General features: G+C 34.8%; 1 protein-coding gene and 1 pseudogene across 1 annotated transcript in view; both read left to right on the top strand.

Moving 5' to 3' along the window:
- Window positions 1-26,213, top strand: part of AHI1 (Abelson helper integration site 1) — a 200,017-nt gene that overhangs the window by 37,961 nt on the left and 135,843 nt on the right. The window contains 9 exon segments of the mRNA XM_025422343.3: window positions 415-567; window positions 3,575-3,707; window positions 7,407-7,530; window positions 12,552-12,604; window positions 12,607-12,780; window positions 15,199-15,305; window positions 18,414-18,532; window positions 21,322-21,452; window positions 23,220-23,360. Coding sequence (XP_025278128.3) covers window positions 415-567; window positions 3,575-3,707; window positions 7,407-7,530; window positions 12,552-12,604; window positions 12,607-12,780; window positions 15,199-15,305; window positions 18,414-18,532; window positions 21,322-21,452; window positions 23,220-23,360 — 1,135 coding nt within the window.
- Window positions 17,493-18,099, top strand: LOC118353420 (40S ribosomal protein S12-like; annotated as a pseudogene).

Below are 26,213 nucleotides of genomic sequence, written 5' to 3'. Positions count from 1 at the left end.
TTTGAATGGAGTTAAATCTCTTTTTAAGAAAAGGAAGATTTTAAAACTTTAGGTCTTTATGATATTAGTTTTGTGATATTAAAGCAAGGGATATCACAGTATATCAGAGCTGTGACATAACATCTGGTAAGTATTGATTGGTGAAGAAGCAGAAACAAAGGGGTAGAATTATTAAAACCATTTCATGTGACCATTGGAGTTCTCTTTTTTCCATCCAACTTTTAAGGCTTTTTGGTAATAGAACTGCAATTTAAGCACCTTTCATCTTATTCAGCATGATGTACATAAAAGTAGAATGTTTCTTGGGTTACATTTCCATGTTGTTTGTTTCAATATTTGAAAAGTCCTATATGCCAGAAAAGAGAAAAGGGTTAACTTGATATTTACATTTTCTCATCTTCTATACACATTTAGATAAAGCCATCTTACCGTTCTGTGGTTGCTGTTCAAGAGGAAAAAGGTAAACCTGTGTATTGTGAACGACACCACGAGACCAATTCAGTAGATGCCGAACCTGGACTAGAAGATTCCAAGGAAGTGGTGAAGTGGAAACGACTACCTGGGCAGGTGAAGTGCTTGATCATTCTCAATTCATTTAGAGATGTCTTTATTTATTTTTAAAGCTCCAACAGTCCTGAGGATAACTAGCTTGCTACTTAAAACTCTCGGATTACCTTTGTTTTGGTTCTTTTTTTTTTTAATTACCTTTGTTTTTAACCACAATCTTGTCTTTCCATTAACTTACTTGATAACTAATAATATACATATCATGTGCATAAAAGCACTATCTTGGGTTCTTTCTTTGGGGACCTGGGTTAGTTTTATCCGTTAGCTGGAGCTGTCAGAAAGGAATACCACAGACTGGGTGGCTTAAATAACATAAGCTTACTTCTTCATAGTTTTGGAGGTTGAAGTCCCAAGGGTAAGTTTACAGGGTTGGTTTACTCTGAGGCCTTTGTCCTTGACTGGCAGATAGCTGCCATCTTGCTGCCTCTTTATGGTCTTTTCTCTGTGCATGTAGATCACCGGTGTCTCTTCCTCTTACAAGGACAGCAGTCTTATTAGATTAGGACCCTACTCTAAAAATAGCTCTTTAAAGATTTTTATCTCCAAATATTGTTGCATTCTGAAGTACTGAAGTTAGGGCTTCAACATTTGAATTTTGAGGGACACAGTTCAATTCATAACAGCAATAAAAAAAAAAAAAAAACAGATTCTTGATAATTTAAGAGGTAAATGTCCTAAGAGGGTTTTCTTTTTTTTTACTTGAAATTCAATATATAGTATATCATTAGTTTCAGATGTAGTTTTCAATAATTCAGCTTTGCATAACACCTAGTGCTCATCACTGATGGGTTTTCTTAGTAAAATGGATTTTATTAAAAAAATAGATGGCACAGCGGTTTGGCGCCTGCCTTTGGCCCAGAGCGCGATCCTGGAGACCCGGGATCGAATCCCACGTCGGGCTCCCGGTGCATGGAGCCTGCTTCTCCCTCTGCCTGTGTCTCTGCCTCTCTCTCTCTCTCTCTCTGTGTGTGTGTGACTATCATAAATAAATAAAATTTAAAAAAAAAAATAGATCTTTTTAATGGATTCATGAGATTTTTTTATAGTCCTCAACTTTTTCCCGAATCACATTTTGATGGAAATACATATATGTATATTTCTACCACAAGTTGAGCAGTGTTTAAGCTTTTACTAATGTTTTCCTTCTGGTTAACTTATTTTGCAGTGGTGAGAAGCATTGCAGATACAGTTTTGCAAACCTCTTACTTATTTCCACAAAAATTAGAGTGGTTCATTTTGTACATCTGAGCCATTGTACATCTGAGCAGTTTATCCAAAATCTTACTTTATCCAAACATTCAGTAGTATAAGAGGGTAAAGTGATATGATTGATTGGGTCCACATCATGGAGTATCTTTAATGGTAGCCTAATACTTCATGTGAGATATGAGAAATAATGGAGAGTCTGAGTAGGAGAGAAGTGTGATAATAGTCGTATTTTAGAACATGTTAATGTTGGCAGTGGCATTTTGGAGATCTTGAAATAGGATACATCAGAATGAGAGAAACTGTCAAGATAGTAGCTATAGTCAGTAGTGAGGTGAAAAGGGTCTGTCTAACCTTGGAATAATTGTGGTAAAAATGAAAAATAAGAGATGAATGCAAGAGAGATAGAATGAACAAGCACAATGTAATGACTGGCAAGATAGTAAAGAAGGGGAAAGAAGGTCCCCAATGTGTTCAGGACCTTTATATTAAATGTCCATTGAGTGTCTGTTCTGAGTACAGTGTCAAATCCTGGGCAAACAGAGAAAGTGATAGTGGCATCAGTGATTTTTTAGCTTCGGTGGTGAGGCAGAGTTTTCTGTGTTCCTGCTCTAGGAGCAAGCAGCAGCACATGCTTATAAAACCTAACCTTTCCTTCAATTTTTTCTCATCTTTTTATTTCTCTCTTCTTTGTCTAAATCATCTGGGTGGAGAATGAAGGGAAAAGATGGGTAGCATGGTGTCCCCTACCTTGTGGACACCTAATAAATGTCTGTTGAATGTTTTACCTTCCTAGTAGCTGCTTATAATGTTTCCTGCTAATAATAATGCTGCTGAATCCTAATGCTACTTGTGAAACACCTGGTCTAGAAAGCAAACTCTTGAACTAAGAATCTTTGACTAGACCCAGTAAGGTGGGCTTGACCCTCTCAATAATCCTTATTAGTTTTATATAGAAATAATAGTTACTTACAGGGTGCTGTGATGAATATATGGAAAGACATTTGTAAGGAAGTACCACATTCATTGCATATAGTAAAGGACCAATATATGTTTAATTGAACTTTCGAAATAATAAACCCAGGAACTAAGGCTCACTGAAATTTGGAAGAGGTAGAATTAAGACAAAAAAAGTATTTTCTACAGTAGATATTATACATGGAAAGTTTGGGTTTCTTCTGGTAACAGGAAAGGAAATCATAAAAATTACGAAATTTTAATGAAATTAGTGAATGAGAAACCAACAGGAGGTGATTGATTACTTTGAAATACTTTTCAGAAGGCAGCCACAAATGATAGTTATTTTATGACCTAAAAAGAAAGAGAAATGAATATTCATACATCCCAGACTTAAGTTAGGCCCTAAAGGGCATTTATGGTCTCAGAACAAGTTTATGGCTCAGCAGAAATCACTTATTAGGTGCTGACATGGAATAAGGATGTGATACGTGTGTGTGTGTGTGTGTGTGTGTGTGTGTGTGTGTCTATATATAGTGTGTGCATGTAATTGTGTCAGCTTTAGAGTACCAGATATTGAAATTTTCTATTCATATTTTAGATAAATTAAGTACTAGCTAGACATGGAGTATAAATTGACTTTATTTTATGGAGAACTGATTCTCTCTTTAGGAAGTAAAATAATTTACTATAATTTTCCATCGTTCTGTTTATTTTCTCTTTCTCTGAATCACAGTAAAGAAACTTAAAAAAATAAAGCTCTACCCACTGCAGTAATTGAATTAACAACTAGCCTTCATATTTTAATATTTCTTAATTTATTTTTTTAATGTATGTTTTTTAGGCTTGCCGTATTCCAAACAAGCACCTCTTCTCACTAAATGCAGGAGAACGAGGATGTTTTTGTCTTGCTTTCTCTCATAATGGAAGAATATTAGCAGCAGCCTGTGCCAGCCGGGACGGATATCCAATTATCTGTTAGTAACAATTCTGTTTAATCTAATTGAAGTCTATGAGGACAATTTTTGGTTTTTAAAATTCATTGAAATCTTAATTTGAGTAATCCCCAGTTTTTTGTTTTGTTTTTGTTTTTAAAAATGTTACTTATTTATTCATGAGAGACCTAGAGAGAGAGGCAGACACAGGCAGATGGAGAAGCAGGCTCCATGCAGGGAGCCCGATGTGGGACTCAATCCCGGGTCTCCAGGATCCCACCCTGGGCCAAAAGCAGCGCTAAACCACTGAGCCACTGGGGCTGCCCCTCCCCAGTTTTTTAATAATAATTTTACAATATTCTGTAAAATATATTTCGGAAGTAGGATGAGAATAATCAAATAAGATGGTAAGCTTATTCTTAAAACATGCAAGAGGATTTTTGTAAGCATTTTCTATTTTAAATGCAGACATTTTGAATCATGAAGAGATTAATAAACTTCATGAGGAATTCTATCCCATTGTGGTCAGTTGATAGCAGTGATAATTTAAATTATGAAAGCCCTCCAATTTCGTATCTACTAGAATGGTAATAGTGCAGGAGTACCTAGAGGATTTCTCATTATAGTAGGGAAGGCAGCAGAGAGGCCAAAAACCCACTTTCAGATTGCTTTTAAAAAATATGGAAAACTATATTAAAAAGAAAAATTTCTGTAGCTGAAGAGATTTTTTTTATGTGAGCACTGCCTATTCTTTTAGACTGAGAGGCATTAAATACTTTCCCTTGTTTCTTGCATAATAATGAAAACCAGCAGGAAGTAGCCTACTCCTCATGAGCATGTGCCCTAAGTGCTATATGGTATTGAACTTCCCTCAGCTTCACACAGTTTATTTCTGATGATTTACTCTTTTCAGCAAGGACTCCTAATTGGCTTGATTAGCATTTATTCAAAAAATATTCCTCCTCATGAAATAATATTAGCTTTAAAAAAATACAAAATGATTTGTGTAGTTTGATTATGATCATGCTGTTTTAAAAATTCACTGAAACATGCGTGGAGGAAAAATGACTCTTAGAAAACATGCTCCAGAATAATTTATTTCTTTTGGGCAGTGAAAGTTATTTTCATTCTGGTTTATGTTTTCAGCATTTCAGTGATAAATATGTGTTACTTTATGCTTAAAAAAATCTTGTTCAAAATGCTATATAAATTTAGATATTCTCTCAAAAAAAAAGAATATTTGTCTTTGGTTTCTGATTGTTCGGTTATGATGTATCTACTTGGAATTTTTTTTTTTTTTTTTTTGAAATTGATTTTTTTTTTTTATTTTATCTACTTGGAATTTGTTTAGTTTGTTGGAGTGTGGATTACTGTTTTTCACAAAATTGGGGAGTTTTCTGTCTTTATTTCTTCAGATTGTTCTCCTTTCTGTTTTTTCTCTTCTGAGGCTCTCATCATCTCTGTTGGTACACTTGGTCCCATAGGTTTCTGAAGCTTTATTCTTTTTCTTCATTCTTTTTCTTTCTGTTCCTCAGACTACATAATCTCAAACGACCTGTCCTCAAGTTGATTCTTCTGCCAGTTCTGATCTGTTATTGAGCCCCTCTGGTGAATTGTTTATTTCCCTTGTTATACTTTTCAATTCTAAAATTTTTATTGGTCTTTTTATAATTTCTGTTTCTTTATTGATACTTTTTTTGGTGAGAATTATTCTCACACCCTAATTTTTAAACATGGCTTTCTTGATATCTGTGAACATATTTGTAAGAGTGGATTTAAAGTCTTTGCCTGGAAAGACCAATGTTTTTGCTTCCTCATGGACAGTTTCTGTGGACTGCCTTGTTTCCTGTGTATGACCATACTTGACTGTTTCAGTTTTTTCATGTGTCCATATTACATGTGTGGCAGGTCTGGACATCAGATTCCTCTCTTTCCGCCTCCTCTCCACCCACCCACTCCGGATTTGTTGTTGCTGAAGTCTCTTTTCAGTTAACTTGGTGGTCAGCTATGGTGAAGATTTTCTAAATACCTTGAGTGAATAGATCTCCCAACCTTTACAAGGATATGGTGTTTTGGGATATGCTCTTAACACTTCGCGGCAAGCAGTCTGTACCTCTGCCTTAGCCTTCACTTCCTGTTTGCACAGAGCCTCCTCAGGTCAGTCAGAGTGAGAGAGGGCCTCTAGTCTTTGGTTCACATACATATGTCCTGCTGGGTTCTCAGGAGTTTGTTGGAATTTGTCAAAGTCCCCTATGGACATCTCATTTCAAGTTTTTTCCTTTTACATTTTTTTGCTCAGCCTCTCCTTAGCCTCAGTTGGTATCACTGCTCAGTTAACTGTGCCACTGATTATTTCAGCAAGCACCCTAGGGTTAGGGCTGTTCACACAGAGCATGCTCTGAGGCAGGTGAAATAAAGCCTAGCCCTGGGAATGGAGCTGTTTAGGGAACTGCCTGCCAGGCTGTCTTTTTTTTTTTTTTTTTTTTTTTTTTTATTGGTGTTCAATTTACTAACATACAGAATAACCCCCAGTGCCAGGCTGTCTTAATAGTGATAAGTCTTGGGGCTGGGGTTTTGGGGGAGCTTCCTACCTCTTCTGCCCCATCCCATGGCTGCTAGGCTGTTGGCTTTAAGTTGTGAGGCTATTGGTTTCTAAAGCTACTGTGGAGCTTGGGAGAAGGGAATGGGAACATGGCAAGTTAAAACACCACAAAGCTCTGGTTCTTACCAAGATTAAGCTGTTTTTCTTGAATAAATGCTCCTCATGTTGCAGGCCTTTATTTAATTTCTAGAGCTCTGAAAAAGTTAATTTGGATAATATTTACAGTGTTCTCTTTGCTTTTATCAGGGAGCAGATACTCTGGGGTCCTCCTGCTATTCTGGAAGCAATTCTGTACTGCTTAGTATTTTAAAGAGCATTTGGTTTTACCACTAGGTGGAAGTAGAGACTTGCAAACTTTGTTGTTCTGAATTAAGTCACTATCTGAAGATTTCATTTTGAACTTAACTTATAGCAATACCAGAATGCCTTGTTTATCAGATTGGATCTTATTAATTCTCTAATTATATCATTTTTGTATTAGAATTTTCTAAAAAGGGGTGCCTGGGTGGCTCAGTCAGCTAAGCATCTTCCTTTGCCTCAGGTCACGATCCCAGGGTCCTGGGATGAGCCATGATTGGACTCCCTGCTCACCAGAGAATAGGCTTCTCCCTCTGCCTCTGTGCTCCCTGCCCTCCCCCATTGTGTGCTCACTCTTGTGTTCTAGCTATCTCAAATAAATCTTTGTTTTGTTTTTTTTTTAAAGAATTTTTTTTCTAACAATAGCACAGTTTAAATTTCTTCTCTAAATAATTAAAATTTTGTTTGGAATTTAATTGATTTTTAGGTAAAGTAAAATCTTATTCATGAAAGCCCAAATTATAGAATCTTTGAAGTAAATTGCAATTTTAATGTGGTTTATTAATTGATTAATAAATTGTCGGCAATTATTAGGAAAGTTGCTTTGAAGAGATGTGAATAATTGTAGCATATTGTAAAATTTTATATGTGTAAATTCTTGTATTTGAGAAAATAAACACTATTTTTAAGTAGACTTTGACATTTTTTATGCTGAAAATATCTTTGGTGATAATATTCTTAATGCTTGCTTTGTATGCAAATTATTATAAGCTGTGTTTTTGTCTGTTACTGGATTAAGGACTCTGTCTAGAAACCCACTAATTTTTGAATATTTTCATTAGTATATGAAATTCCTTCTGGGCGTTTCATGAGAGAATTGTGTGGCCACCTCAATATCATTTATGATCTTTGCTGGTCAAATGATGATCGTTATATCCTTACTGCATCATCTGATGGCACTGCCAGGTTAGTATACTTAAGAAGTACTTTTTGTATATGTTGTATGTTGTTTGCCATCAAGGAAAACAAAGAGAATATAAAGTGATACAACTATTCTTATGCTTCAATAATATTTTGCTTATCAAGGAACTGTCATACAGACTAATTACTAGTAGTAGAAAACTTTTTCCTGACGATGTTTTTATTAAGTATATTTTATTTATGTAATATGGAATGCTTCTAGTTCTCCATGTCCTTAAATGAACATTATGTACATTGTTTAATACTGTACACTGTTTGACATAAGATAAACAATTGATATTTTTCTTAGAATATAAGCTCTAAATGGTAGGGATTCTCTCTTCAGTGCTGTGTGCAAGGACCAGGCCACAGTGATGCACAGTGCTTGGTATGGGGCAAGTAAAGGTTTCCTCTGCTGTACAGAAGTACAGCATTCCTATGAAACCTTTCCTAAGATGAAATGGCATAAAGTGAAGTAGTAATTAACTATTAATTGATTTGGAAATTTTTTTAAGTGTTCCCAGACCCAAAAAATAACCTCCTTTGGAGTTTTTGATACCGTAGGACACATCTTGCTAAGGGATGCACAAAATAAATTGAGATAGAGCACAAATGCTCACAGTTTAGAGCTATGGCAACTTGAAGTTGAGGTGCTGAGTGTAGTACCTGGGGAAGAACATGGCAGTGCCACTCTCGCTGCTGGGGATGTGCACTGCCTTTGTAAGGACTCCCTGCAAAACAACTGCTGGACCCTTTTTTTTTTTTTTTTTTTTTTTTTGCTTTCTCCTTTTTTTCTTTAAAGAAGAAATTCTCTTCAGGTTTTTTTGGTTAGTGAAAACAGGTACTAATGTAGGTCTTAGGTAAAAAACAAAGTGGTGTAATGCAAACTTTCGAGAAACAGGGGATACCTGTAAGTGTAAGTGAATATGTACCTTGTGCTTTAAGAGTTTTATAGATTGTCAATATTTGCATTTTTCAGAATGTCAGTCATAAAGTAATTTAATCCCTTCCAACTTTTATTAAGTATCATAATAAAATTTTTAAAAGCTACTTTGTAAATTTCCTTGATATTGTTTTAGCTGCTTGTTCTACCTTGCATATATTAGGTAATTTTTCAAGATGCTTTATATTATATATGTAATTTAATTTGATTCCAACAAATGTGAGTGGATACACATAAATATTTGTTATCTCTGTACACCGAGAAGCTGACATTTAGAGTAGGTCTGGATACCCTCTGACTTCACTTTTCTGTATTTCTGCTTCTGGCTTTTTAAACACACTTTTTAACAGACGCTTCTAGTGCCTTGGTCCCCTCTGTCAATCTTATCAGCTTCCTTTTTAATATAAAATGTCTAATGGATTAAGATGTTGTCATCACTGTTTTGTTTCTGTTTAAATGCAGAAGATAGTAACTGGTGAGACTTGATTTCCTTCCCTCTGTAGCTGGGCACCTGCTGTTAGTCCCCCTAACAGCATCCTCCAGGACCCTCTCAGCATAGCCATTCTATCTGATGCAGGGTTGTACTAGAGAATAGTGCATAACCTTGCAAGGCCTGACTGTGGATTTTCAAGTCTTGAAATCACCTGAGCTCCCATCACAGCTGAGCAAGCTTTTTCCTTATCTTTATTCAGATATCTTTTCCCATTCTTCTGGTAGCACATCCTTACAGCACTTGGAGTTCCCTCCGTGGAGTTACATATTCCCACTTTCACTAGCTACCTTCAACTTACAGTGAAATTAAACAAGACATGAACTTCCTGTATCTCCCTCTGCTTTCCCACTCAGTATCTATAAATGTACCCAGCTTTATCTCTGTGGCTCCTAACAAAGATGTATGGGTAAAGACACCTTTCCGGCCACTCCTTGACATGTGCTTTTAATCTCAGTCCTTCAATCTACGATTCTGCTTCCTATACCCCTCTCGTCTCTTCTATATCTTTCTCTCTGTTGATTTTGTCGTCTCATATTAAAAATGTGCTCGAATCTCCTTAAGAAATCTTTTTCTCAGTTCTTCCTGGTTTTCATACTATCATATTATTTTTCTTTCTACACCATCAAGAATGTTCTACACACATGATCTTTAGCCCAACCCAGTGAGTCTGGCTTTCACTTCTACCTTGCTAGAGCAACCTTCTTTAAGAGCTCAGCAGTTTCTTGCTGACTCTCACACCTGGTGGCCAGTGTTGGTCCTTATCCTGTTTGCTTTCACTACAGTAATTAATTGTTGATCCGTTTTAAAAGATTTTAAATTAATAGTTTTATCAACAGCCTCTTCTTTTTGCCTTTTATGAGCCTGGCCAGTTCTTGTTCTCTGTCTCTTGTTCCTCTTCCTCTGCCTGTTCTCTATAGATGTTTATTCCCAGAATCTTCCTACTTGATCATCTTCCCTGGTTTGCTGTGCTCATCTTGGTCTCTCTCCTCTTCCCCAGCTTTGAATCTCACTTATATGAGCTGACTTCTAGTGCCCACTTTTTTTCGGAGTTTCACTTACTGTTACACACTTCTCTCTGGACTGCTGGTAGCACCCCAGATCCAAACCCAGACTTCCTAATATCGCCAAACTTTGCTTTCCTTTTTTAGTCCTCTTGTAGGTTTTTCTTTTTCTTTTCTTTTTTTTTTTTTTTTTTTCATGACCTCCACCCTTTCTCCTGAGGCAGGAACTCAGAGTAGCACTTATTTCTTTTTTGTTTCCACTGTAACTTCCCATATCCAAGCAATACCACAGTCTATCAGTTTGCCCTCCTAAAAGGCTCCCCATTCTGTCACACTTTCTATCTTCACAGCTGTTACCTTCATTCAGATACTTGCTATCTGCCTCTTGGTTAAACTGTTGGTGCTGACCTTTCCCACTGTTCAGCCTTTTGTTCCTCCAGCTTTCCACAACCATCTTTCATACTGCCCTGGTTTTCAAAGTCTTTGATTCCCATCACCCTTTTGAAAATGTTCTAGTTCCTTAGCATGGCATAATAGGCATGTTTCTCATTGACCCTACATCCGTCTCCTGTGTACTTGCCATATACCCTCAGCCTCACCCACACAATCTTTTTGAAATGCCCTTAGCATCTTACCCTCTTTGGTATCTCTCCATGCCTCCTCTTCCTGTACTTAAATGCCCTTTTTCTGGGCTTCCTGCTTAACGCAGTCACTCAGCAAACATTTAAGTGCCTTTTGTGAGCCTCTGTGGGCTCGTAGTCATCATTTAAAAACCAGCTCAGTTTTAACCATTTCTTAAAAATCTCTTGGATTTTTCCACATAGCATATACTATGTTGTAGTAAAATATACCTCTTTATGTGTCTTTGAGATTGATACTCTTTGAGGGCTCTTTGTATCATAAAAGTATTTATTTGTATAAGATTAACTAAGTGAAGGAAGAAACATTGCGGCTAGAACCAAAAAGAGTGAGATTTTGAAAGAGGTAAAGATTTTGAATAAGCTAAAATTAGAGGAAAAGAATTAGAGTTGCTAATGCTCCAAGTGGCAGAAGCATGGGCTTCTGGCCGGGTCTTCTGTCTTCCTCGTTAAGTATTAGTAGTGTCTCCTGAGTAACTCCCACTGGTTCTTGCCTATTGTATATTATTTCAAATAATAATACTAAGATTTTTAAGCAAGCAACTGAAATTTTAACAATCTTTTAAACTATATTCTTTTTATTATTTTTAATTTTTTAAAACTCTTCTAACAATCTTCATTACAAATTAGTGATTTTGTTCTTTCAATAAGTACTGTATTTCATGTAGCATATATTCATTCAAAGTATTACTATGGTAAAAGTGTTTATGCAGTGACACACGTGCTTTATTTTCACTTGAAAACATGTTCTTTCACTTCCTTCATTATTAGTTTGGATTCTTAGTAATTGAAGATCAGATCCTGTATTTGAAGCAGCTGCTGAGAAAACTCATAGAATGTTATTCTTAAATGGCAACTGTATTTTTTTCTTTCATCGATAATTTTGAAAAGGACTTAATTTGCTTTAGTTCTTAGGTTGTGATTAAAAGAATGAACTCAAAATCCCCCTATTAAAAATTAATATATTTTCTAATTCTAATAATTTAAACAAACTGTTTAAAATCTAGTGTTTCACACTCATTTAATACCTTTCTGTTACTAAATTTTGCCTATTTTTATGCACTGACTAGAGATGCAGAGTAACATAACAGTTTTAACTCATAGGGTTTACTCTTTTGTAAGGACTGTAGCAATGACAGTAATATTACTTTTTTAAAAATTATCCATTATTTAGAGGAAGAGATAGTAAAACTGTTAAGCATAAATTGAGTGTTTAATGCAAGTCTGTAATGTAGTCTGTTTTCTATCTGGTGGGATTTTGTGTGTTATGATTGTACATATTTAGATTTATCAAAATATAATTATCAAAATATAATTATCAAATTATATCAAAATATTATAATTAATACAATCAATCTTATATGATTATCAAAATATTATAATTAATTCAATCTTATTTTATTCAGGTATCATATAGTAATTTCAGTATAGCTTTTAAGACTTTGAGATTGTGATCATTATCTAAGCTTGGAAATTACAAATAAAAAGTTAATAGATTATCTTATTCTCTAAACCTCTACTAGTGAGCATTTTGCAAAAGCAATATATACAACCTAAGCAGAGAATAAAGTTCTTCCTATATTTTATTTTTTGTATGTAATGTACTAAATGCAGTGTTTTACCAAACTGTTCAGTGTGTGTTTAATCAATGTCAAAAATAGGTTTTTAAAAATATATATCCAAATATAATTTTTCATTTTACAGTATAGATTAAAATTAGTAGACAAATTAACCATTATACTTGATAATAACTAAGAAATAGCTTTGTCAAGATGTACAGAACTCCAGCCATCAAATATTTGATCACATTATTTTTTATTATTATGAAATTTAGTTTACCATTGGTTATTGTCATTGCTTACTTCAGTTCCACTGGCTGTGCTGGTCTTTAGAGAAAGTTTTAGAAACTTCTGCCTTTCAGAAGCAATATATAACTTTCTATCCTTTTCTAGGATATGGAAAAATGAAATAAATAATAGCAATACATTCAGAGTTTTACCTCATCCCTCTTTGTTTACACTGCCAAATTCCATCCTGCGGTCAAAGAACTGGTGGTTACCGGATGCTATGATTCTGTGATACGGGTATGGAAGGTTGATATGAGAGAGAATCCTGCTGTATTGATCCGACAGTTTGACACACACAGGAGTTTCATCAACTCTCTCTGCTTTGATATTGAAGGTATGTCAGAACATATTCCAAATGAAGAATTTTTAAAAATATTTTGTTCACTAAGAATTTTTCTAAGCTTGAAGGGATTTTGTGTGTTATGATTGTACATATTTAGATTTACGTGTATTTGCGGATCATATTGTAAACACAGGCACAGATTTAGCAGTGAGGGCATTTTGTTTGTAATTTTAAAATCATTAAATTCTGGGGTGCCTGTGTGGCTCAGTTGGTTAAGCACCTGAATCTTGATTTCGGCTCAAGGTCATGATCTTAGGGTCATGAAATTGAGCCCACATTGGACTCTGCGCTCAGCATGGAGTCTGCTTGTTCCTCTCCTTCTCCTCCCCACTGTGCATGCTCTCTCTCTAAGAAATTAAATAAAATCTTTTAAAAAAATCATTAAAGTCATTAAATCTTAAACGTTTAGATTCAACTAATCTTTGCTGTAACAACCAGATACCAAATTTTATAAGTATATTTCATTGGACTGATGATTATCCCCTCAGTAAGTTTCTTTTCTTTTCTTTCCTTTTTCTTTTTCTTTTCTTTTTCAGTAGGTTTCTCTTAAGTGGCTTTTGAGTTAAAAGGTTAAAATGATGAAGGGGGGGAAATGCCAAAAGAATATTAGATAGATAGCAGGGGAAACCTGTATTTATACTATGTACTGAGGGCACTGTGTGCTGGGCACCTTTGCATTCAGGTAACAGTTAACAGGTACATGTTATATAGTTGTCTGATTGCATCTTAAGAAATGTTCTATTATTGGCAATACTTAGGATGTTTCCAGCTTTCTCCTACCATGAACATGATTTCTGTGAATAAAATACACAAAAAAGTATATATAAAAGCTGTATGTACAGCTTTCTATATATACAAAGCTTTGTTGCACTGTTTATGATTCTATTCTCTTTTTTTTTTTTAAGATTTATTTATTTATTCATGAGAGACACAAAGAAAGAGCCAGAGACATAGGCAGAGGGAGAGGCAGGCTCCCCACAGAGAGCCCACACGCCCTGAGCCAAAGGCAGACATTCAACCATAGAGCCACCCAAGCATCCGTATGATTATTTTCTTAACATAAGTTCCCAGACTGGAGGTTGCTGAGTCGCATATTTCTGGAGTCCTTGCTGTGTGCTGTGATGTTTTAAGTACATGTGTAAACTAACTTATTCCCCACAGACCCTTATGAGAATATAGTCACCTTTACTTTATTTCAGACACTGATAGGTAGACTAGAACTATAATTAATTAGGATAGGGTCCAGATAAAAATGACAGTACTGCTAATATATTCAGTTTACTACAAGGATGTTAAGAAGTCAGAAAAGGAAAAGTCAACCAAGGATAGAAAGGTGTGCAAACTTTGTCTTGGTAAAAATAGCTCAAATTGAAAAAGAGGGATGAATTTCTTCAAATATTTGACTAAGATACCCAAATGTGAAACAAAAAAATAATCAGTCTATGTTGCTCCAGTAGGTAGAGATGGTACCAAAGCCACTGAAGACAGATATCTGTTGTTCAGAATTAGAACATTCTAGTATATAGGGTAGTTTATCAATTGACTAGCTGCTTTGTAAAATACTAAGTTCACAGTTACTGAACAACCATCTGTTCAAGATGGTGTGGAAGATATTCATGAGTGGGTATAAAGTTGAATTTGATGCTCTCTGAGGTCCCATTCAACTATAAGATGGTTTGACTAAGAATTTATGTTAAATTGGAACATCTGCTATTTATCATTTTATTCATTCCCTGATCGTTTATTAACTTTCTACTAGTATTAGGTATTTTGCTAACAGTATATATTAGAATATAGGTGTTTTTCCAGGAGTATAAAACAGATTATGTAGGTTAATAAAGGTGGGCAATACAGATATGTATTGAATAATTAAAATTATTTGTTTGGCTTTAGAATTTGAACCATTTACAAATGTAGTGAGATGCTCGTTTCTTTTTGTATTCAAATTCACATAAGTGACAAAGGGAAATAAGTCATCAAAACTAATTCAAAAGAGTGAAGAATTCATTTAAGATAATTGGAATTTGATTACTAGTTGTATTTGGGATTTTTTGTGCTTTTCTTCTTTTTTTTTTTTTTTTACTAAAATATTTTTTTTTATTTTTTTTTAATTTTTATTTATTTGTGATAGTCACAGAGAGAGAGAGAGAATGAGGCAGAGACACAGGCAGAGGGAGAAGCAGGCTCCATGCACCGGGAGCCCGACGTGGGATTCGATCCCGGGTCTCCAGGATCGCGCCCTGGGCCAAAGGCAGGCGCCAAACCGCTGCGCCACCCAGGGATCCCACTAAAATATCATTTAAGAGCCCTCTGATTCTTTGTTATACTAGGATGTGTTTTCCCGATTTCATATTACTTGTTTCTACCTATGTGTAGTATTCGTGAGTAATTTTATTTTTTTTTAAATAGGTCATCACATGTATTCAGGAGATTGCACAGGGGTGATTGTTGTTTGGAATACCTATGTCAAAGTTAATGATGTGAAACATTCAGTGCGCCACTGGAGTGTAAATAAGGTATAAAATCATATTTCATATTTGGGAATTAATTAAAGAAATTAGAAAAAATTGAACCTAATGACTTTAGAAATAAGACATCAGGACATTATTTCTCTCCTCTCAAAAAAAATGAAGTTTTTCTCAGCCCCAGCAAAGTCAATTATCATTGATTAATTATGTAGTCTTCCTGATAGCTAATTGATGACACAGCAACTTAGAGAAAATTTTAATTTTGGCCAAACTTAACTTTCTTATTTTTGAACCGTAATTTGTGATATGACATTCAATGATCCATTGCTGGAATTATGCTAAAGTGAGGAATATGTTATATTACCATCTGTAAGTAATACCTTATATTTTCTGCTATTCATGTTCTTTTTTTTTTTTTACCCCATAACATTACTCTAAAACCAGTGTGCTCAATGTTTTGTTAACAGTGCTGCCTTTCACATTTATGTAATCAAAAGTATGTAATATGAGTCGGTCTATCATTTATTCACAATAATTCTTTACATTTGAATTGTACTAAGTAGGCAGGAATGAACGAACTCTCATTTTTGGTGTAGAGGGTTTTTAAGGCTGTTATATTAAGCAATTTTATTGGTGCATATTCAGTATTTTTTAACTAAAAACACAAAGTGAATTATTAAACCTGAGTTTGTTTTACGTAAGTTGATATAGTTTCTGTCTTATATGCTGTACTTTTGTTCTTGTAACAATTGTCCTCGTTTGAGAAAAAGACACCGTAAGTGATAAAGGATTGTACAAACTTTAGTTAAATCTGTTGAATCTGTCAGCTCTATTTTTAAAACTGTTCTATTTTTAGTCATTTTTATCTAGTCTGTCAGATTAAGAATTGATGGCTTAGGATTCATGTTGTAGCCTAGTTTCACACATTTTGAAAAGAACTTTTTTTTTTTTTTAAGATTTTATTTATTCATGAGAGAGAGAGAGAGAGAGGCAGAGACACAGACAGAGGGAGAAGGGAGCCCAGTGCGGGGAGTCCGATCTGGGACTCGATCCGGGACTCGATCTGGGACTCCAGGATCACGCCCTGGGCCAAAGGCAGGCTCTAAACCGCTGAGCCACCCAGGGATCCCCTGAAAAGAACTTTCTAATGACTTATATACCTAAGGGATTGGCAAAACTCCAAAGGCACCTTTTCCACTAATTTGAGTGTACAGTGCAGATTCTACTATTTGTGTTAAAAATAATTTGTTTCCTTACCTCAATATAGTAACTAAAAGGCAAACTTATCTTCAAAGTCTGCCGCCTGGTGGTTACTTGAGACAGTCCAAAATAAAAAGTTAGGAAATGAGCTGGAGTCTCTTTTAGGAGCTAATGCCCTAGGACAAACTGTAGACTGTGATTTCTTACCTAGTTCTCTTCAGCCGGCAGCGTGAGAAATGCTAAATTATACTCACCTGTCCCTTAAGATGACCTGTCCATGTGCTATGGCCCACACAGGACATGGACTTCAAAACTAAGGCTTTTTGTTTTTTGTTTGAGTGTGAATATGATAAAGAAAAGTAAAGGGAAGTCACTAACAGATACTACAAATGCTAAATTTGCTGGCACTTTTGTCAATTTCATGCCCAACACTTTTTAGACAGTTTTGTGTTTTGATTTTGCACTTTTGCATTTGTGTGTTGCTCAGACTCCCAGCAGTGCATCGCATCCCCAGACTGTTGTAGTTCAGTCACTATAACGTTACCCCATGTGTACTGTCAGTGCTTTTTTTTCTGTAACTTTAGAAAAGCAGCTAACAGCAGGCTTTGCAGCTTGGGCTCAGCTGTTGATACTCGGATCATAGCAGTTTGTTCTCCACCACTGCTGGTGGCAAACTACCTCTGAAGGGGAGGAACATCCTCTCAGAGAAAGAGACAAAGCATGCTAACAGGTCATCAAAGGAAAAGAATTCACTATTCTGCCTGAAGGTTAAAGCAGACTTTCTTCTGACTCTCTGGACTTTAGTCTAAACAGTTTTGTATTTATGAGTTTTTTTCCTTTTTTCCTAGTAATCCACACAAAAAGGACCTTTAGTAATATTTGCTATGTGTGGCTCATCCAGGCAGATTTTCCTTCAGTACATAGGTCTTTCTTGACATCCTAAGTCAGGCATCTTCTATAGCTGCCTTAAATAATTATCAAAAAAAAAAAAAATGCTGGAGGCTCAGGTGCACTAAAGATTCGGCTCCACCTGTGGCCACCCTCCACCATGGCCAAGGAACGCATTGCTGCTGGAGCTGTAGTGGTCATTAATGCTACTTGACAGGAGGTGCTGAAGACCACCCTTGTCCACCATGGCCTCGCACAGTGGATTCGCAAAGCTGTCAAAGCCTTAGACAAGTGCCAGACCCATCTTAGGTGTGCTTGCATCCAACTCTGATGAGCCTCTGTAGGTCAAGTTGGTGGAGGCTCTTTGTGCTGAACACCAAATCAACCTAATTAAGGTTGATGACAAGAAGAAACTAAGGGAATGAATGGGTAGACCTCTGTGAAACTGACAGAGGGGGGAAAACTCCATGAAGTCGTTGGTTGCAGTTGTGTGGTGATTAAGGACTATGGCAAAGAGTCTCAGACCAAGGATGTCATCACAGAATACTTCAGATGCAAGAAATGATTCTTGTTGCTTAAAAAAAAAAAAAATTCCCTAAAATTACAATCTAAATTACATGGTCTCAGAATAAGATGTCAATAAGATGCCATACCTTTTTTAGGACAACGCGGGGATAAATGCATGAAGACATAATCTTAGACTGAAATAGAACTTAAAAGTCAATTCTGTACTAACTTTTGAAGTCATAAAGATTAGCAGCTTTCTTATATGATGGTAAGCAAGAAAATACAAAGAAGTTGTGTTTTATGAAGTGCTTATTTGGGAATACATTACAGAAATACTAATTAAATGTGGTATTACATAACAATCAAAAAAGACATACTGTCAGCTGTATTTTCAACCTGTAAGTGAAGTTACTGGAATTCTTTTTGCTAACAATTTAAAAAAATACTTTAAATTACGATAAAAAATGACTTCCTTAAATTAGTTTTGTACTCCAAAAGGGGCTTTATATTAGACAATCTGTTAAGTGATAATATTTTTATAATCTTTTTAAATCATTTTAGGAAATTAAAGAGAGTGAGTTTAAGGGGATTCCCATAAGTTATCTGGAGGTTCATCCCAATGGAAAACGATTGTTAATCCATACCAAAGACAGTACTTTGAGAATTATGGATCTCCGAATGTAAGTATATTTCAGTATTGACAGGTCAATACTGACTGACTCATAGAATAAGAAATGAGTTAATTCATATGTATAAAATGAAGCTGTGGTTCTCAAGTAGACAGTTTGTCCTCTCAGAAGACGTCTAACAATGTCTAAAGGCATTTTTGAATGTTAGTATTTAGTGAATAGAGATCAGATAGTATATAGTGGATAGAGACCAGAGATACTGCTAAGTATTCTACAGTTTATAAGACAGTCCCTCCACAAAGAATTTTCTGGCTCAAAATGTGAATAGTTCTGGAGCTGAAATATAGTCAGTTGCTTTTTGTTGTTACAATTTAAATCTTTTTTTTTAAAGATTTTATTTATTCATGATAGAGAGAGAGAGAGAGAGAGAGAGAAAGAGACAGGCAGAAGGAGAAGCAGGCTCCATGCAGGGAGCCTGACTTGATCCTGGGACTCTAGGATCAAGCCCCAGGCCAAAGGCAGACGCTAAACTGCTGAGCCACCCAGGCTGCCCTGTTGTTACAATTTAAAAAGAAGAAACTTTTGCCTTAGACTATCTTTTATCTCTATGATAATGGTATAGCATAGTACTATGATATAATATCGTAACAGAATGAGATGGTTTTTGATCAATATATCCTTGTTTTCCTTATTTTGTTTTATTTCTAAATTAAAAAAGGAAATTTCCTAAATATAAAAAGCAGAAGCAGAGTTCTGAAAAAAACAGCATGGTCTTCTGGTATGCTTTTGTTTTGGTGTTAAGCATACCAATGAAACAAATGAGAACTCTAGTTTTATTAGATTTCATTATTGTGTTTAGAAAGGAAAATGTGATCTATACTGGTTTATTCTACAATTCACTTGTAGGGCTAACTGGTAAGGACTTCATTGTTTATGCAGAGCTGTTTAGGATACAGGCATCAGTGCAATTGGAGAATTCAGAGTAGTTCATCAGGAGTTTATAATCTAGTTATACTGCCTCCAGAATAACACAAGACATTTAGTTAGGCTAAATATTGAAATCTTCTAAGACTGGAATCTGTTTATTCTTCTTTTATACATAATACCCATGTCATGCTTGGAAGATAGCAAGTGCTTGATATGTATTATTTTAATGACTATAAATATTTCATAAAAGGATTATATCTCTCATGGCAACAGGTAAAGGTGATGATGGCTATTCTATAGTCTTCTGTTAAAGGCTCTATGGAGAGGCTGGCCTTTGAGCTCAATCTGAAAGGATGGATAGAATTTAGGTAAGATAGAAGTGTTATCAGGAGGGTGGGAAATATGAAGATCCTGGAATAAAATTCCGAGGTAGGATAATAGAAGTTGTGTTCAAGGCAGGGTGAGTAAGTCTGTAGAAGCATTAATTTCTTGATAAGGAGTGCTGAGAGAGAATTTTTTTAGAAATGGATTAGTGCCATGTTTAAAAGGGTAGGCCTAAAGAATTTGGTTATTCTCTTTTTAAGTAGTGTACAGTATTCAGTTTAGAATCCTGCTTGAGCTTTGGAGGCAAACTCCTTAGAGTCAAATACTGCCTTTTTCATCCCTGACCAACTGATTAACCATTCTGTGCCTCTCTTTTCTCCTCACTCAAATGGGAGAAATAATAAACCATATTCATAAGGGTTTTGTGGGGAATAAATTAGTTTATACATGTAAAGTACTTAAAACATTATACCATATAGCAAGGACTCCAGAAATATTTGAGCCAGTAACCTGAGGTCTGGGAATTTATGTGAAAATAGTTATAAAACAGTGAAAAAATACATTTACACAAGATTGTTCATGGAACTCATGTTCATGGTAGGGGAAAGCTACAGACATCCTAAGTGTTGTCCCATAGTAGATGATTTCTTAAGGAATGTTTAGAGTGTGATAAAATATACCTACTAAACGAAAGCATAATCATAATCAGTATTTCCTGACACAGAAGGCCATTATTATGATTTATTGTTAAAAAAAAAAAGCATATGTTGGGACACTGTATGTAATGTCCTCTCTGTAAACCAAGGATGATAATAGTGCTTACCTGGCACATAGTGAGCACTAAAATAATGTTAGCTATTATTCACAAATGAAAAAGTGTAGAAGGTTATATACCATATTTAATAGATGATTTAATAATATTTCTGTGTAATATTCCTGTAAGAATCCAACTACTCGTGTGATTTTAAAAATTTATCACATGGGAAAAATAGAATATAACAGTTTTGTACATTTTTTTTTTAAATATTTTTTTCAATTTTTATTTATTTATGATAGTCACAGAGAGAGAGAGAGAGAGAGGCAGAGACACAGGCCGAGGGAGAAGCAGGCTCCATGCACCGGGAGCCCGATGTGGGATTCGATCCCGGGTCTCCAGGATCGCGCCCTGGGCCAAAGGCAGGCGCCAAACCGCTGCGCCACCCAGGGATCCCAGTTTTGTACATTTTTAAGTAACCAACGCAAATACCACTTCTATAAAGGAAGCTCCCTCTTCACAGCTAGAAATAATCACTTTCATCCAAATCTCCAAAGTACTCATTTTGTTCTTTTGTGACACTTTCTGCATCCAATTTCTGTTTTATATTAATGCATTCTTTCTCTCTCCTGCTAAATTATAAAGTCCCTGAGCTCTGGGACTCCCTCTTCATTATTCTGCATCATTGTAGAATGTCTCCCACATAACAGATTCTCAAAAAATTGTTAAATGCAAAAGAAGTATTTAAAAAAAAAAGTTTTTAAAAGAGAAGGTTTTTTTTAATCAATCTTTTCAGTGAGTAAGGTTACATTTGTGAAATCTTTTTTGTTTGTAGATTAGCAGCAAGGAAATTTGTAGGTGCAGCAAATTACCGGGAAAAAATTCATAGTACTTTGACACCATGTGGGACTTTTCTCTTTGCTGGAAGTGAGGATGGTATAGTATATGTTTGGAACCCAGAAACAGGTAAATATTTCATTGATCTTAAAAATTTTTTTTGGATTGCTTTTGTTTGAAGAGGTGTGGAAACTACCATTTTGTGAAATAATTTTGAAGGAAATTCTGATTTCAGGTTCTCAGTTATGTTTTTCAAAATGGGAAAGCTGATAATGGGACTCTGCTGTCGCCTAAATTTATATTAACTTTGGCCTTTATTGCTTTGATATCTTCATGGATTTAGAATTTCACATTATAATTCAAGGCTTATTCTATCCTTGTGTTATAATGAGATATTATCAATCTTATGAGAAGTATTTTTCATTGTGGTTGACATGTGATATTAGTTTCAGGTGTACAAGGAACATAAAGATTCAACAGTTATATACATTACAAAATGCTCACAATAATAAGTGTAGTTACCATGTGTCACTATACAAAGTTATTTCAGTATTATTGACTATATTCCCTATGCTGTATTAAGAGAAGTTCTTAATCAAGATTGTAATACAAAATACTTATAAGCTGAACTTGGAATGTAAGTGGGTATACAAACGGCTAAACAGCTGTAATATATCTTTTTATTAGAAATAAACCAATTCCTCTCAAAGTTTTGCTGTCTGAAACTTAATAGCTATTTATCTGGGATGCCTGGCTGGCTCAGTTGATAGAGCATGCGACTCTTGATCCTTGGGATTATAAGTTCGAGCCCCACATGGGTGTAGAGAGTACTTAAAAGTAAAAATCCTTAAAAGAGAAAAAACAAAAGGGATTTACTTCAATTATGGTAATTAATATTTTCCCAGTACAGTAAGCTGTTACATTGGGAAGTTCATTGGTGCCTTACCTTTGCTTTTCAAAAGAAAATCTAAAACCACATAAACATTTGTTAGCAATAAATTGAATTTTATAAAATTTGAAGTAACTTTAATCAATAGTTTGTGGTTCACTGTGTTTATTCTGTTGATATTTTCCCCAAGTTTTTATTTAAATTCCAGTTAGTTAACATACAGTGTAGTATTTTTGAGGTGTAGAATTTATCGGTCCAACACTTAAATATACAGTACCTAGCTCATTGCAGCAAGTGCCCTCTATAATGCACATTCTCTCCATCTTTCCTTTAGGCATTTTTGACTAATCAGTTCGCCCTGGGTTTGTTTGTTTTTTTTTTTTTTCTTACTGAGTGTTGATACTTTAGTATCAGTTTGGAGGCGTTAAATCTCTTTTCTACTTCAATAAATAGATCTTGGGTTTTTTTGCTTTTTGAGCTCCAGTTTTCATATGCTCCTTAGACCTCCATTGCAGGCTTCTTTTAGCCATGAATAATCATGTATCTTGAAAGCAGGCGGTACCTCAGTTTTTGGAAAAAGTAGAAAAATGAATTACCTACTAAACTCCTTCAGCCAGTTTCTTCAGTTCTAGAATCCATAGCCTAACCACCCCCCCGACCCCCGCCCCAGTCCTCCTGGAGTTCTTTGTTATGAATTTGCATTTGCCCAGCTGTCACTTCTCAGAGTCAGGTACTTCTCTCCTGCTAAGCTCTTTTTAAAAAAATTTTGTGCCTTGAAAACCTCATTGAAGAGGTTGGGTTGAGAAGTAGAAAGGGGAGATACAAGACAATGAAAAATAATTGTTTAATATGAGTTCCATGACTATTTTTAAGTATTTGAGTTTTTCATGTAAATAATGCAAGCTTTGTTATTACTTACTATAACTATTTTTAGTAAGTTACAGAATAATCTTCTAATGAGAGAAATTTGAGATAGTGCAAATTATTAAATGTCTTTTTTTACTTAGGAGAACAAGTAGCAATGTATTCTGACCTGCCATTCAAATCACCCATTCGAGACATTTCTTATCACCCACTTGAAAATATGGTTGCATTTTGTGCATTTGGGCAGAATGAGCCAATTCTTCTGTATATTTACGATTTCTATGGTAAGTTCACTGCTGATAAGTAGAGTATTTCAAGTAACTTTTAGATGGAACCAAGAATCATGAGCTTTGTGACAACTATCAACCTTTGTTTTAATGAAGCTCTCTTGAATATGTTTTAAGACACAAACAGATTAAATAGATTACATTATTATTATATTAGGATATTTTATTTTTCCATAAGCACTGTTATGGAGTTTAAATGTCAGCAAAGGTACACATAAATTGTTGTGCTTTGTTGGAATCACAGAAAGGTAATCATCACTTTCTTTTTAAATTTAAATAAATAAAATTCGCCTAAAAATTATTTGAGAATGTGTTAACTACATTTAAAAGATATACAACATTTAGGAAATAAGGATCTTTAATGTTTTCATTTGAATATTTAGTTTCTCATTCCTTGGTTTTGTTTTTCACTAAAGCACATGGTTGTAATAAGTCACAGTCTTAAGAATCTCTTACCCTAGAAGGAAGGCAAAACCTCAAATGTCTATGAAAACAAGATCTGGAATTAGAAATTTAATGTCTTTTTCTACTCTAAAATTACACTATTCTGTCATTCTAACAAAAAATAAGGAAACAAAGACTCTGACTACATTTTTGAGGAATAATATGGCATTCTTAAAATTATTTGGATTTATGTTACTTTTTATACATTTCTTTAATTTCTGTCCTGAGGTTAGGACTTCATTGTTCTGCATTATTTGTACTAATAGTGTTGTCACTCCCAGAACCCAGTTCCATTTTCTTTATATATTAAATCTTGTTCAAAAATAAAACGGTCTTTAGTAGTCTCTGATTTGTTTAGGATGTCAAGTATCATCTTTTGCTGTTTTTGCTAAGCTAGGGAGATTCACACACAATGTCATAAATACACAAATACATAGGTAATATCAACATGGAATTATTTGGCAGAAAGTCTTAAATTTAAATGAAATGGGAGTGGTTACATTTATTATGTTAATACAGATATTGCTTAGCAGTTAATTAGTTATGGGTTAATGGTTGTAGTAAGTGCTAAATTATTAGACAGTTAAGTTCTAAACCTGAAATTGTTGATCATTTTATGAATTTTATTATGCTATCCAGGTAAATCATATTAGAAAAAAAATTTGTAAAATTGAGATTTCTTTTGAAAAATTTTACCAGGAAGAGATACAGAATTTCTCTAACACATATTCAAACCATTCATATTCAGACCATTCACTTGTTCAAACACAAACAGGCCATTCTTTGTGCATGCACTCACTCTTCACATGAAGGGGAGTCACACCTAGGCAGCGCGTCACTGGGACTATTTTACAGAAGCAGGCGGCACAGTTGTTTCCTCAGAACCTTTAGAGCTTTTACACAGTATCCCTTCAATTCCTAATGTGCTTTATAGGCTTTTGCAGTTTTCACTACAAATGCAAGTGGAAGTTCCATTCTTTATCTTTTTTTTTCCCCCCCAGTATTTTTTTTGTCACTGATTGAGGTTTTCATCATTAGGTTAGCCAGTTTGGTTTGCCAATTTGGTTTTTTGATAGTAGGCTTTTAGACTAAGAAGTCCATTCTAGAAATGTAAGCAGAAAGCAAAGCATTTTTAGGAGTTCAAAAACAGAGGTCTTAGGTTCAGTTCTGTTTCTGTAGTGTACAAGCCTCTTGCCTTCCTGAAGCTCCATTTCCTTATCTGGTAAGTGGCACAACTAATGTCCATACCTCTGCTACCTAAGAGAGTCATTTGTGAGGATACTGTGAGGCAGGGACTGTGAAAGTACTTTGCAAATTGAATATAATAAATGTAATAAGGACTATATTGAAACAAGGAAGAAGGTAAAATGGGTTGTTGTCATGCTCATTTAACCCATATATACTTTATGGGAACTGAGGTTTTAATATGCTGATAAACACCTCTATATGAAAGGGAATTGAGAAAAAGTTTTTCCCCACTCTTTTATTAATTCTGTTGGCAGCCCTTTATTTATTAGAGTGTGTACCTTTCTGGGTCAGTTGTATTAGGAAATAAGTGCATGAAGTTAAGGACATTTTATGTGTACTGTATTTATGTAGAAGAGGAAGGAATTCAAAGTGTTTCAGAAATTAAAATGTTCAAATAATACACATGAAATTAAAATTATTTTGTGCCATGATTTTAGAACACAATTTTCAGTATACTAACACCTTTACAAATAAAATTCAAAATGTTTCAACACATTTTCCTAACTCTTTACTGCCTATTTTTAAAATGAGGAAGCTTAGGAAGAGGTTACATAATGCCAAGTAATCCAAGATTTAGCACAATTCTTGTGAATGGTTAATACTGGTATTCATAAGAAAACAAAAAGTTTTAGACTCTAAAATATTTTACTCATAAATTCAGGCTGTAATCATCAATTCAATAGTATTTAGATTTTTCATTAAAACTTATTTATTATTAGCCTTTTACAGGTTTGCCTTATATTTTACTCATTTTTAATGCAAGAATATTCTGCCCAAACTTTCTTTTCTGAAAATAAAGTTTACATGTATCTTTACATAAATGTATAAAATTTGAAAGATTGAACAGTTACATGATTTTTAAATACTATTTATCTGAATGCTCATACATTTAGGTATTTTTCAAGGAAAATGGAGTAGACTCATTTTTTTGGTAAGTTAAATAAGCTGCTAATGAGACCACAGTGGTAGCTAAATGTATCATCTGTCTTTCAGTTCTAGCAAAATCTGTGAAGAGTCAGCAAGCGTCTTTCCCTGTTAAGCATATGTTCAAGTTGTGGTCTTTTGGGTCTTTCATTCTACTGACTTTTTGCTTTTTTTGGTAAGAAATACAATTTTTACTTTCAGAAGGCAGTTTTATTTGCCTGTTGTTGAAAGGGT

Source organism: Canis lupus, chromosome 1 (genome assembly GCF_003254725.2).
Source record: "Canis lupus dingo isolate Sandy chromosome 1, ASM325472v2, whole genome shotgun sequence".
Classification (NCBI taxonomy): Eukaryota; Metazoa; Chordata; class Mammalia; order Carnivora; family Canidae; genus Canis; species Canis lupus.
The sequence above is the reverse complement of the archived record's forward strand: the minus strand, read 5'-3'. Positions and strand labels throughout refer to the sequence as shown.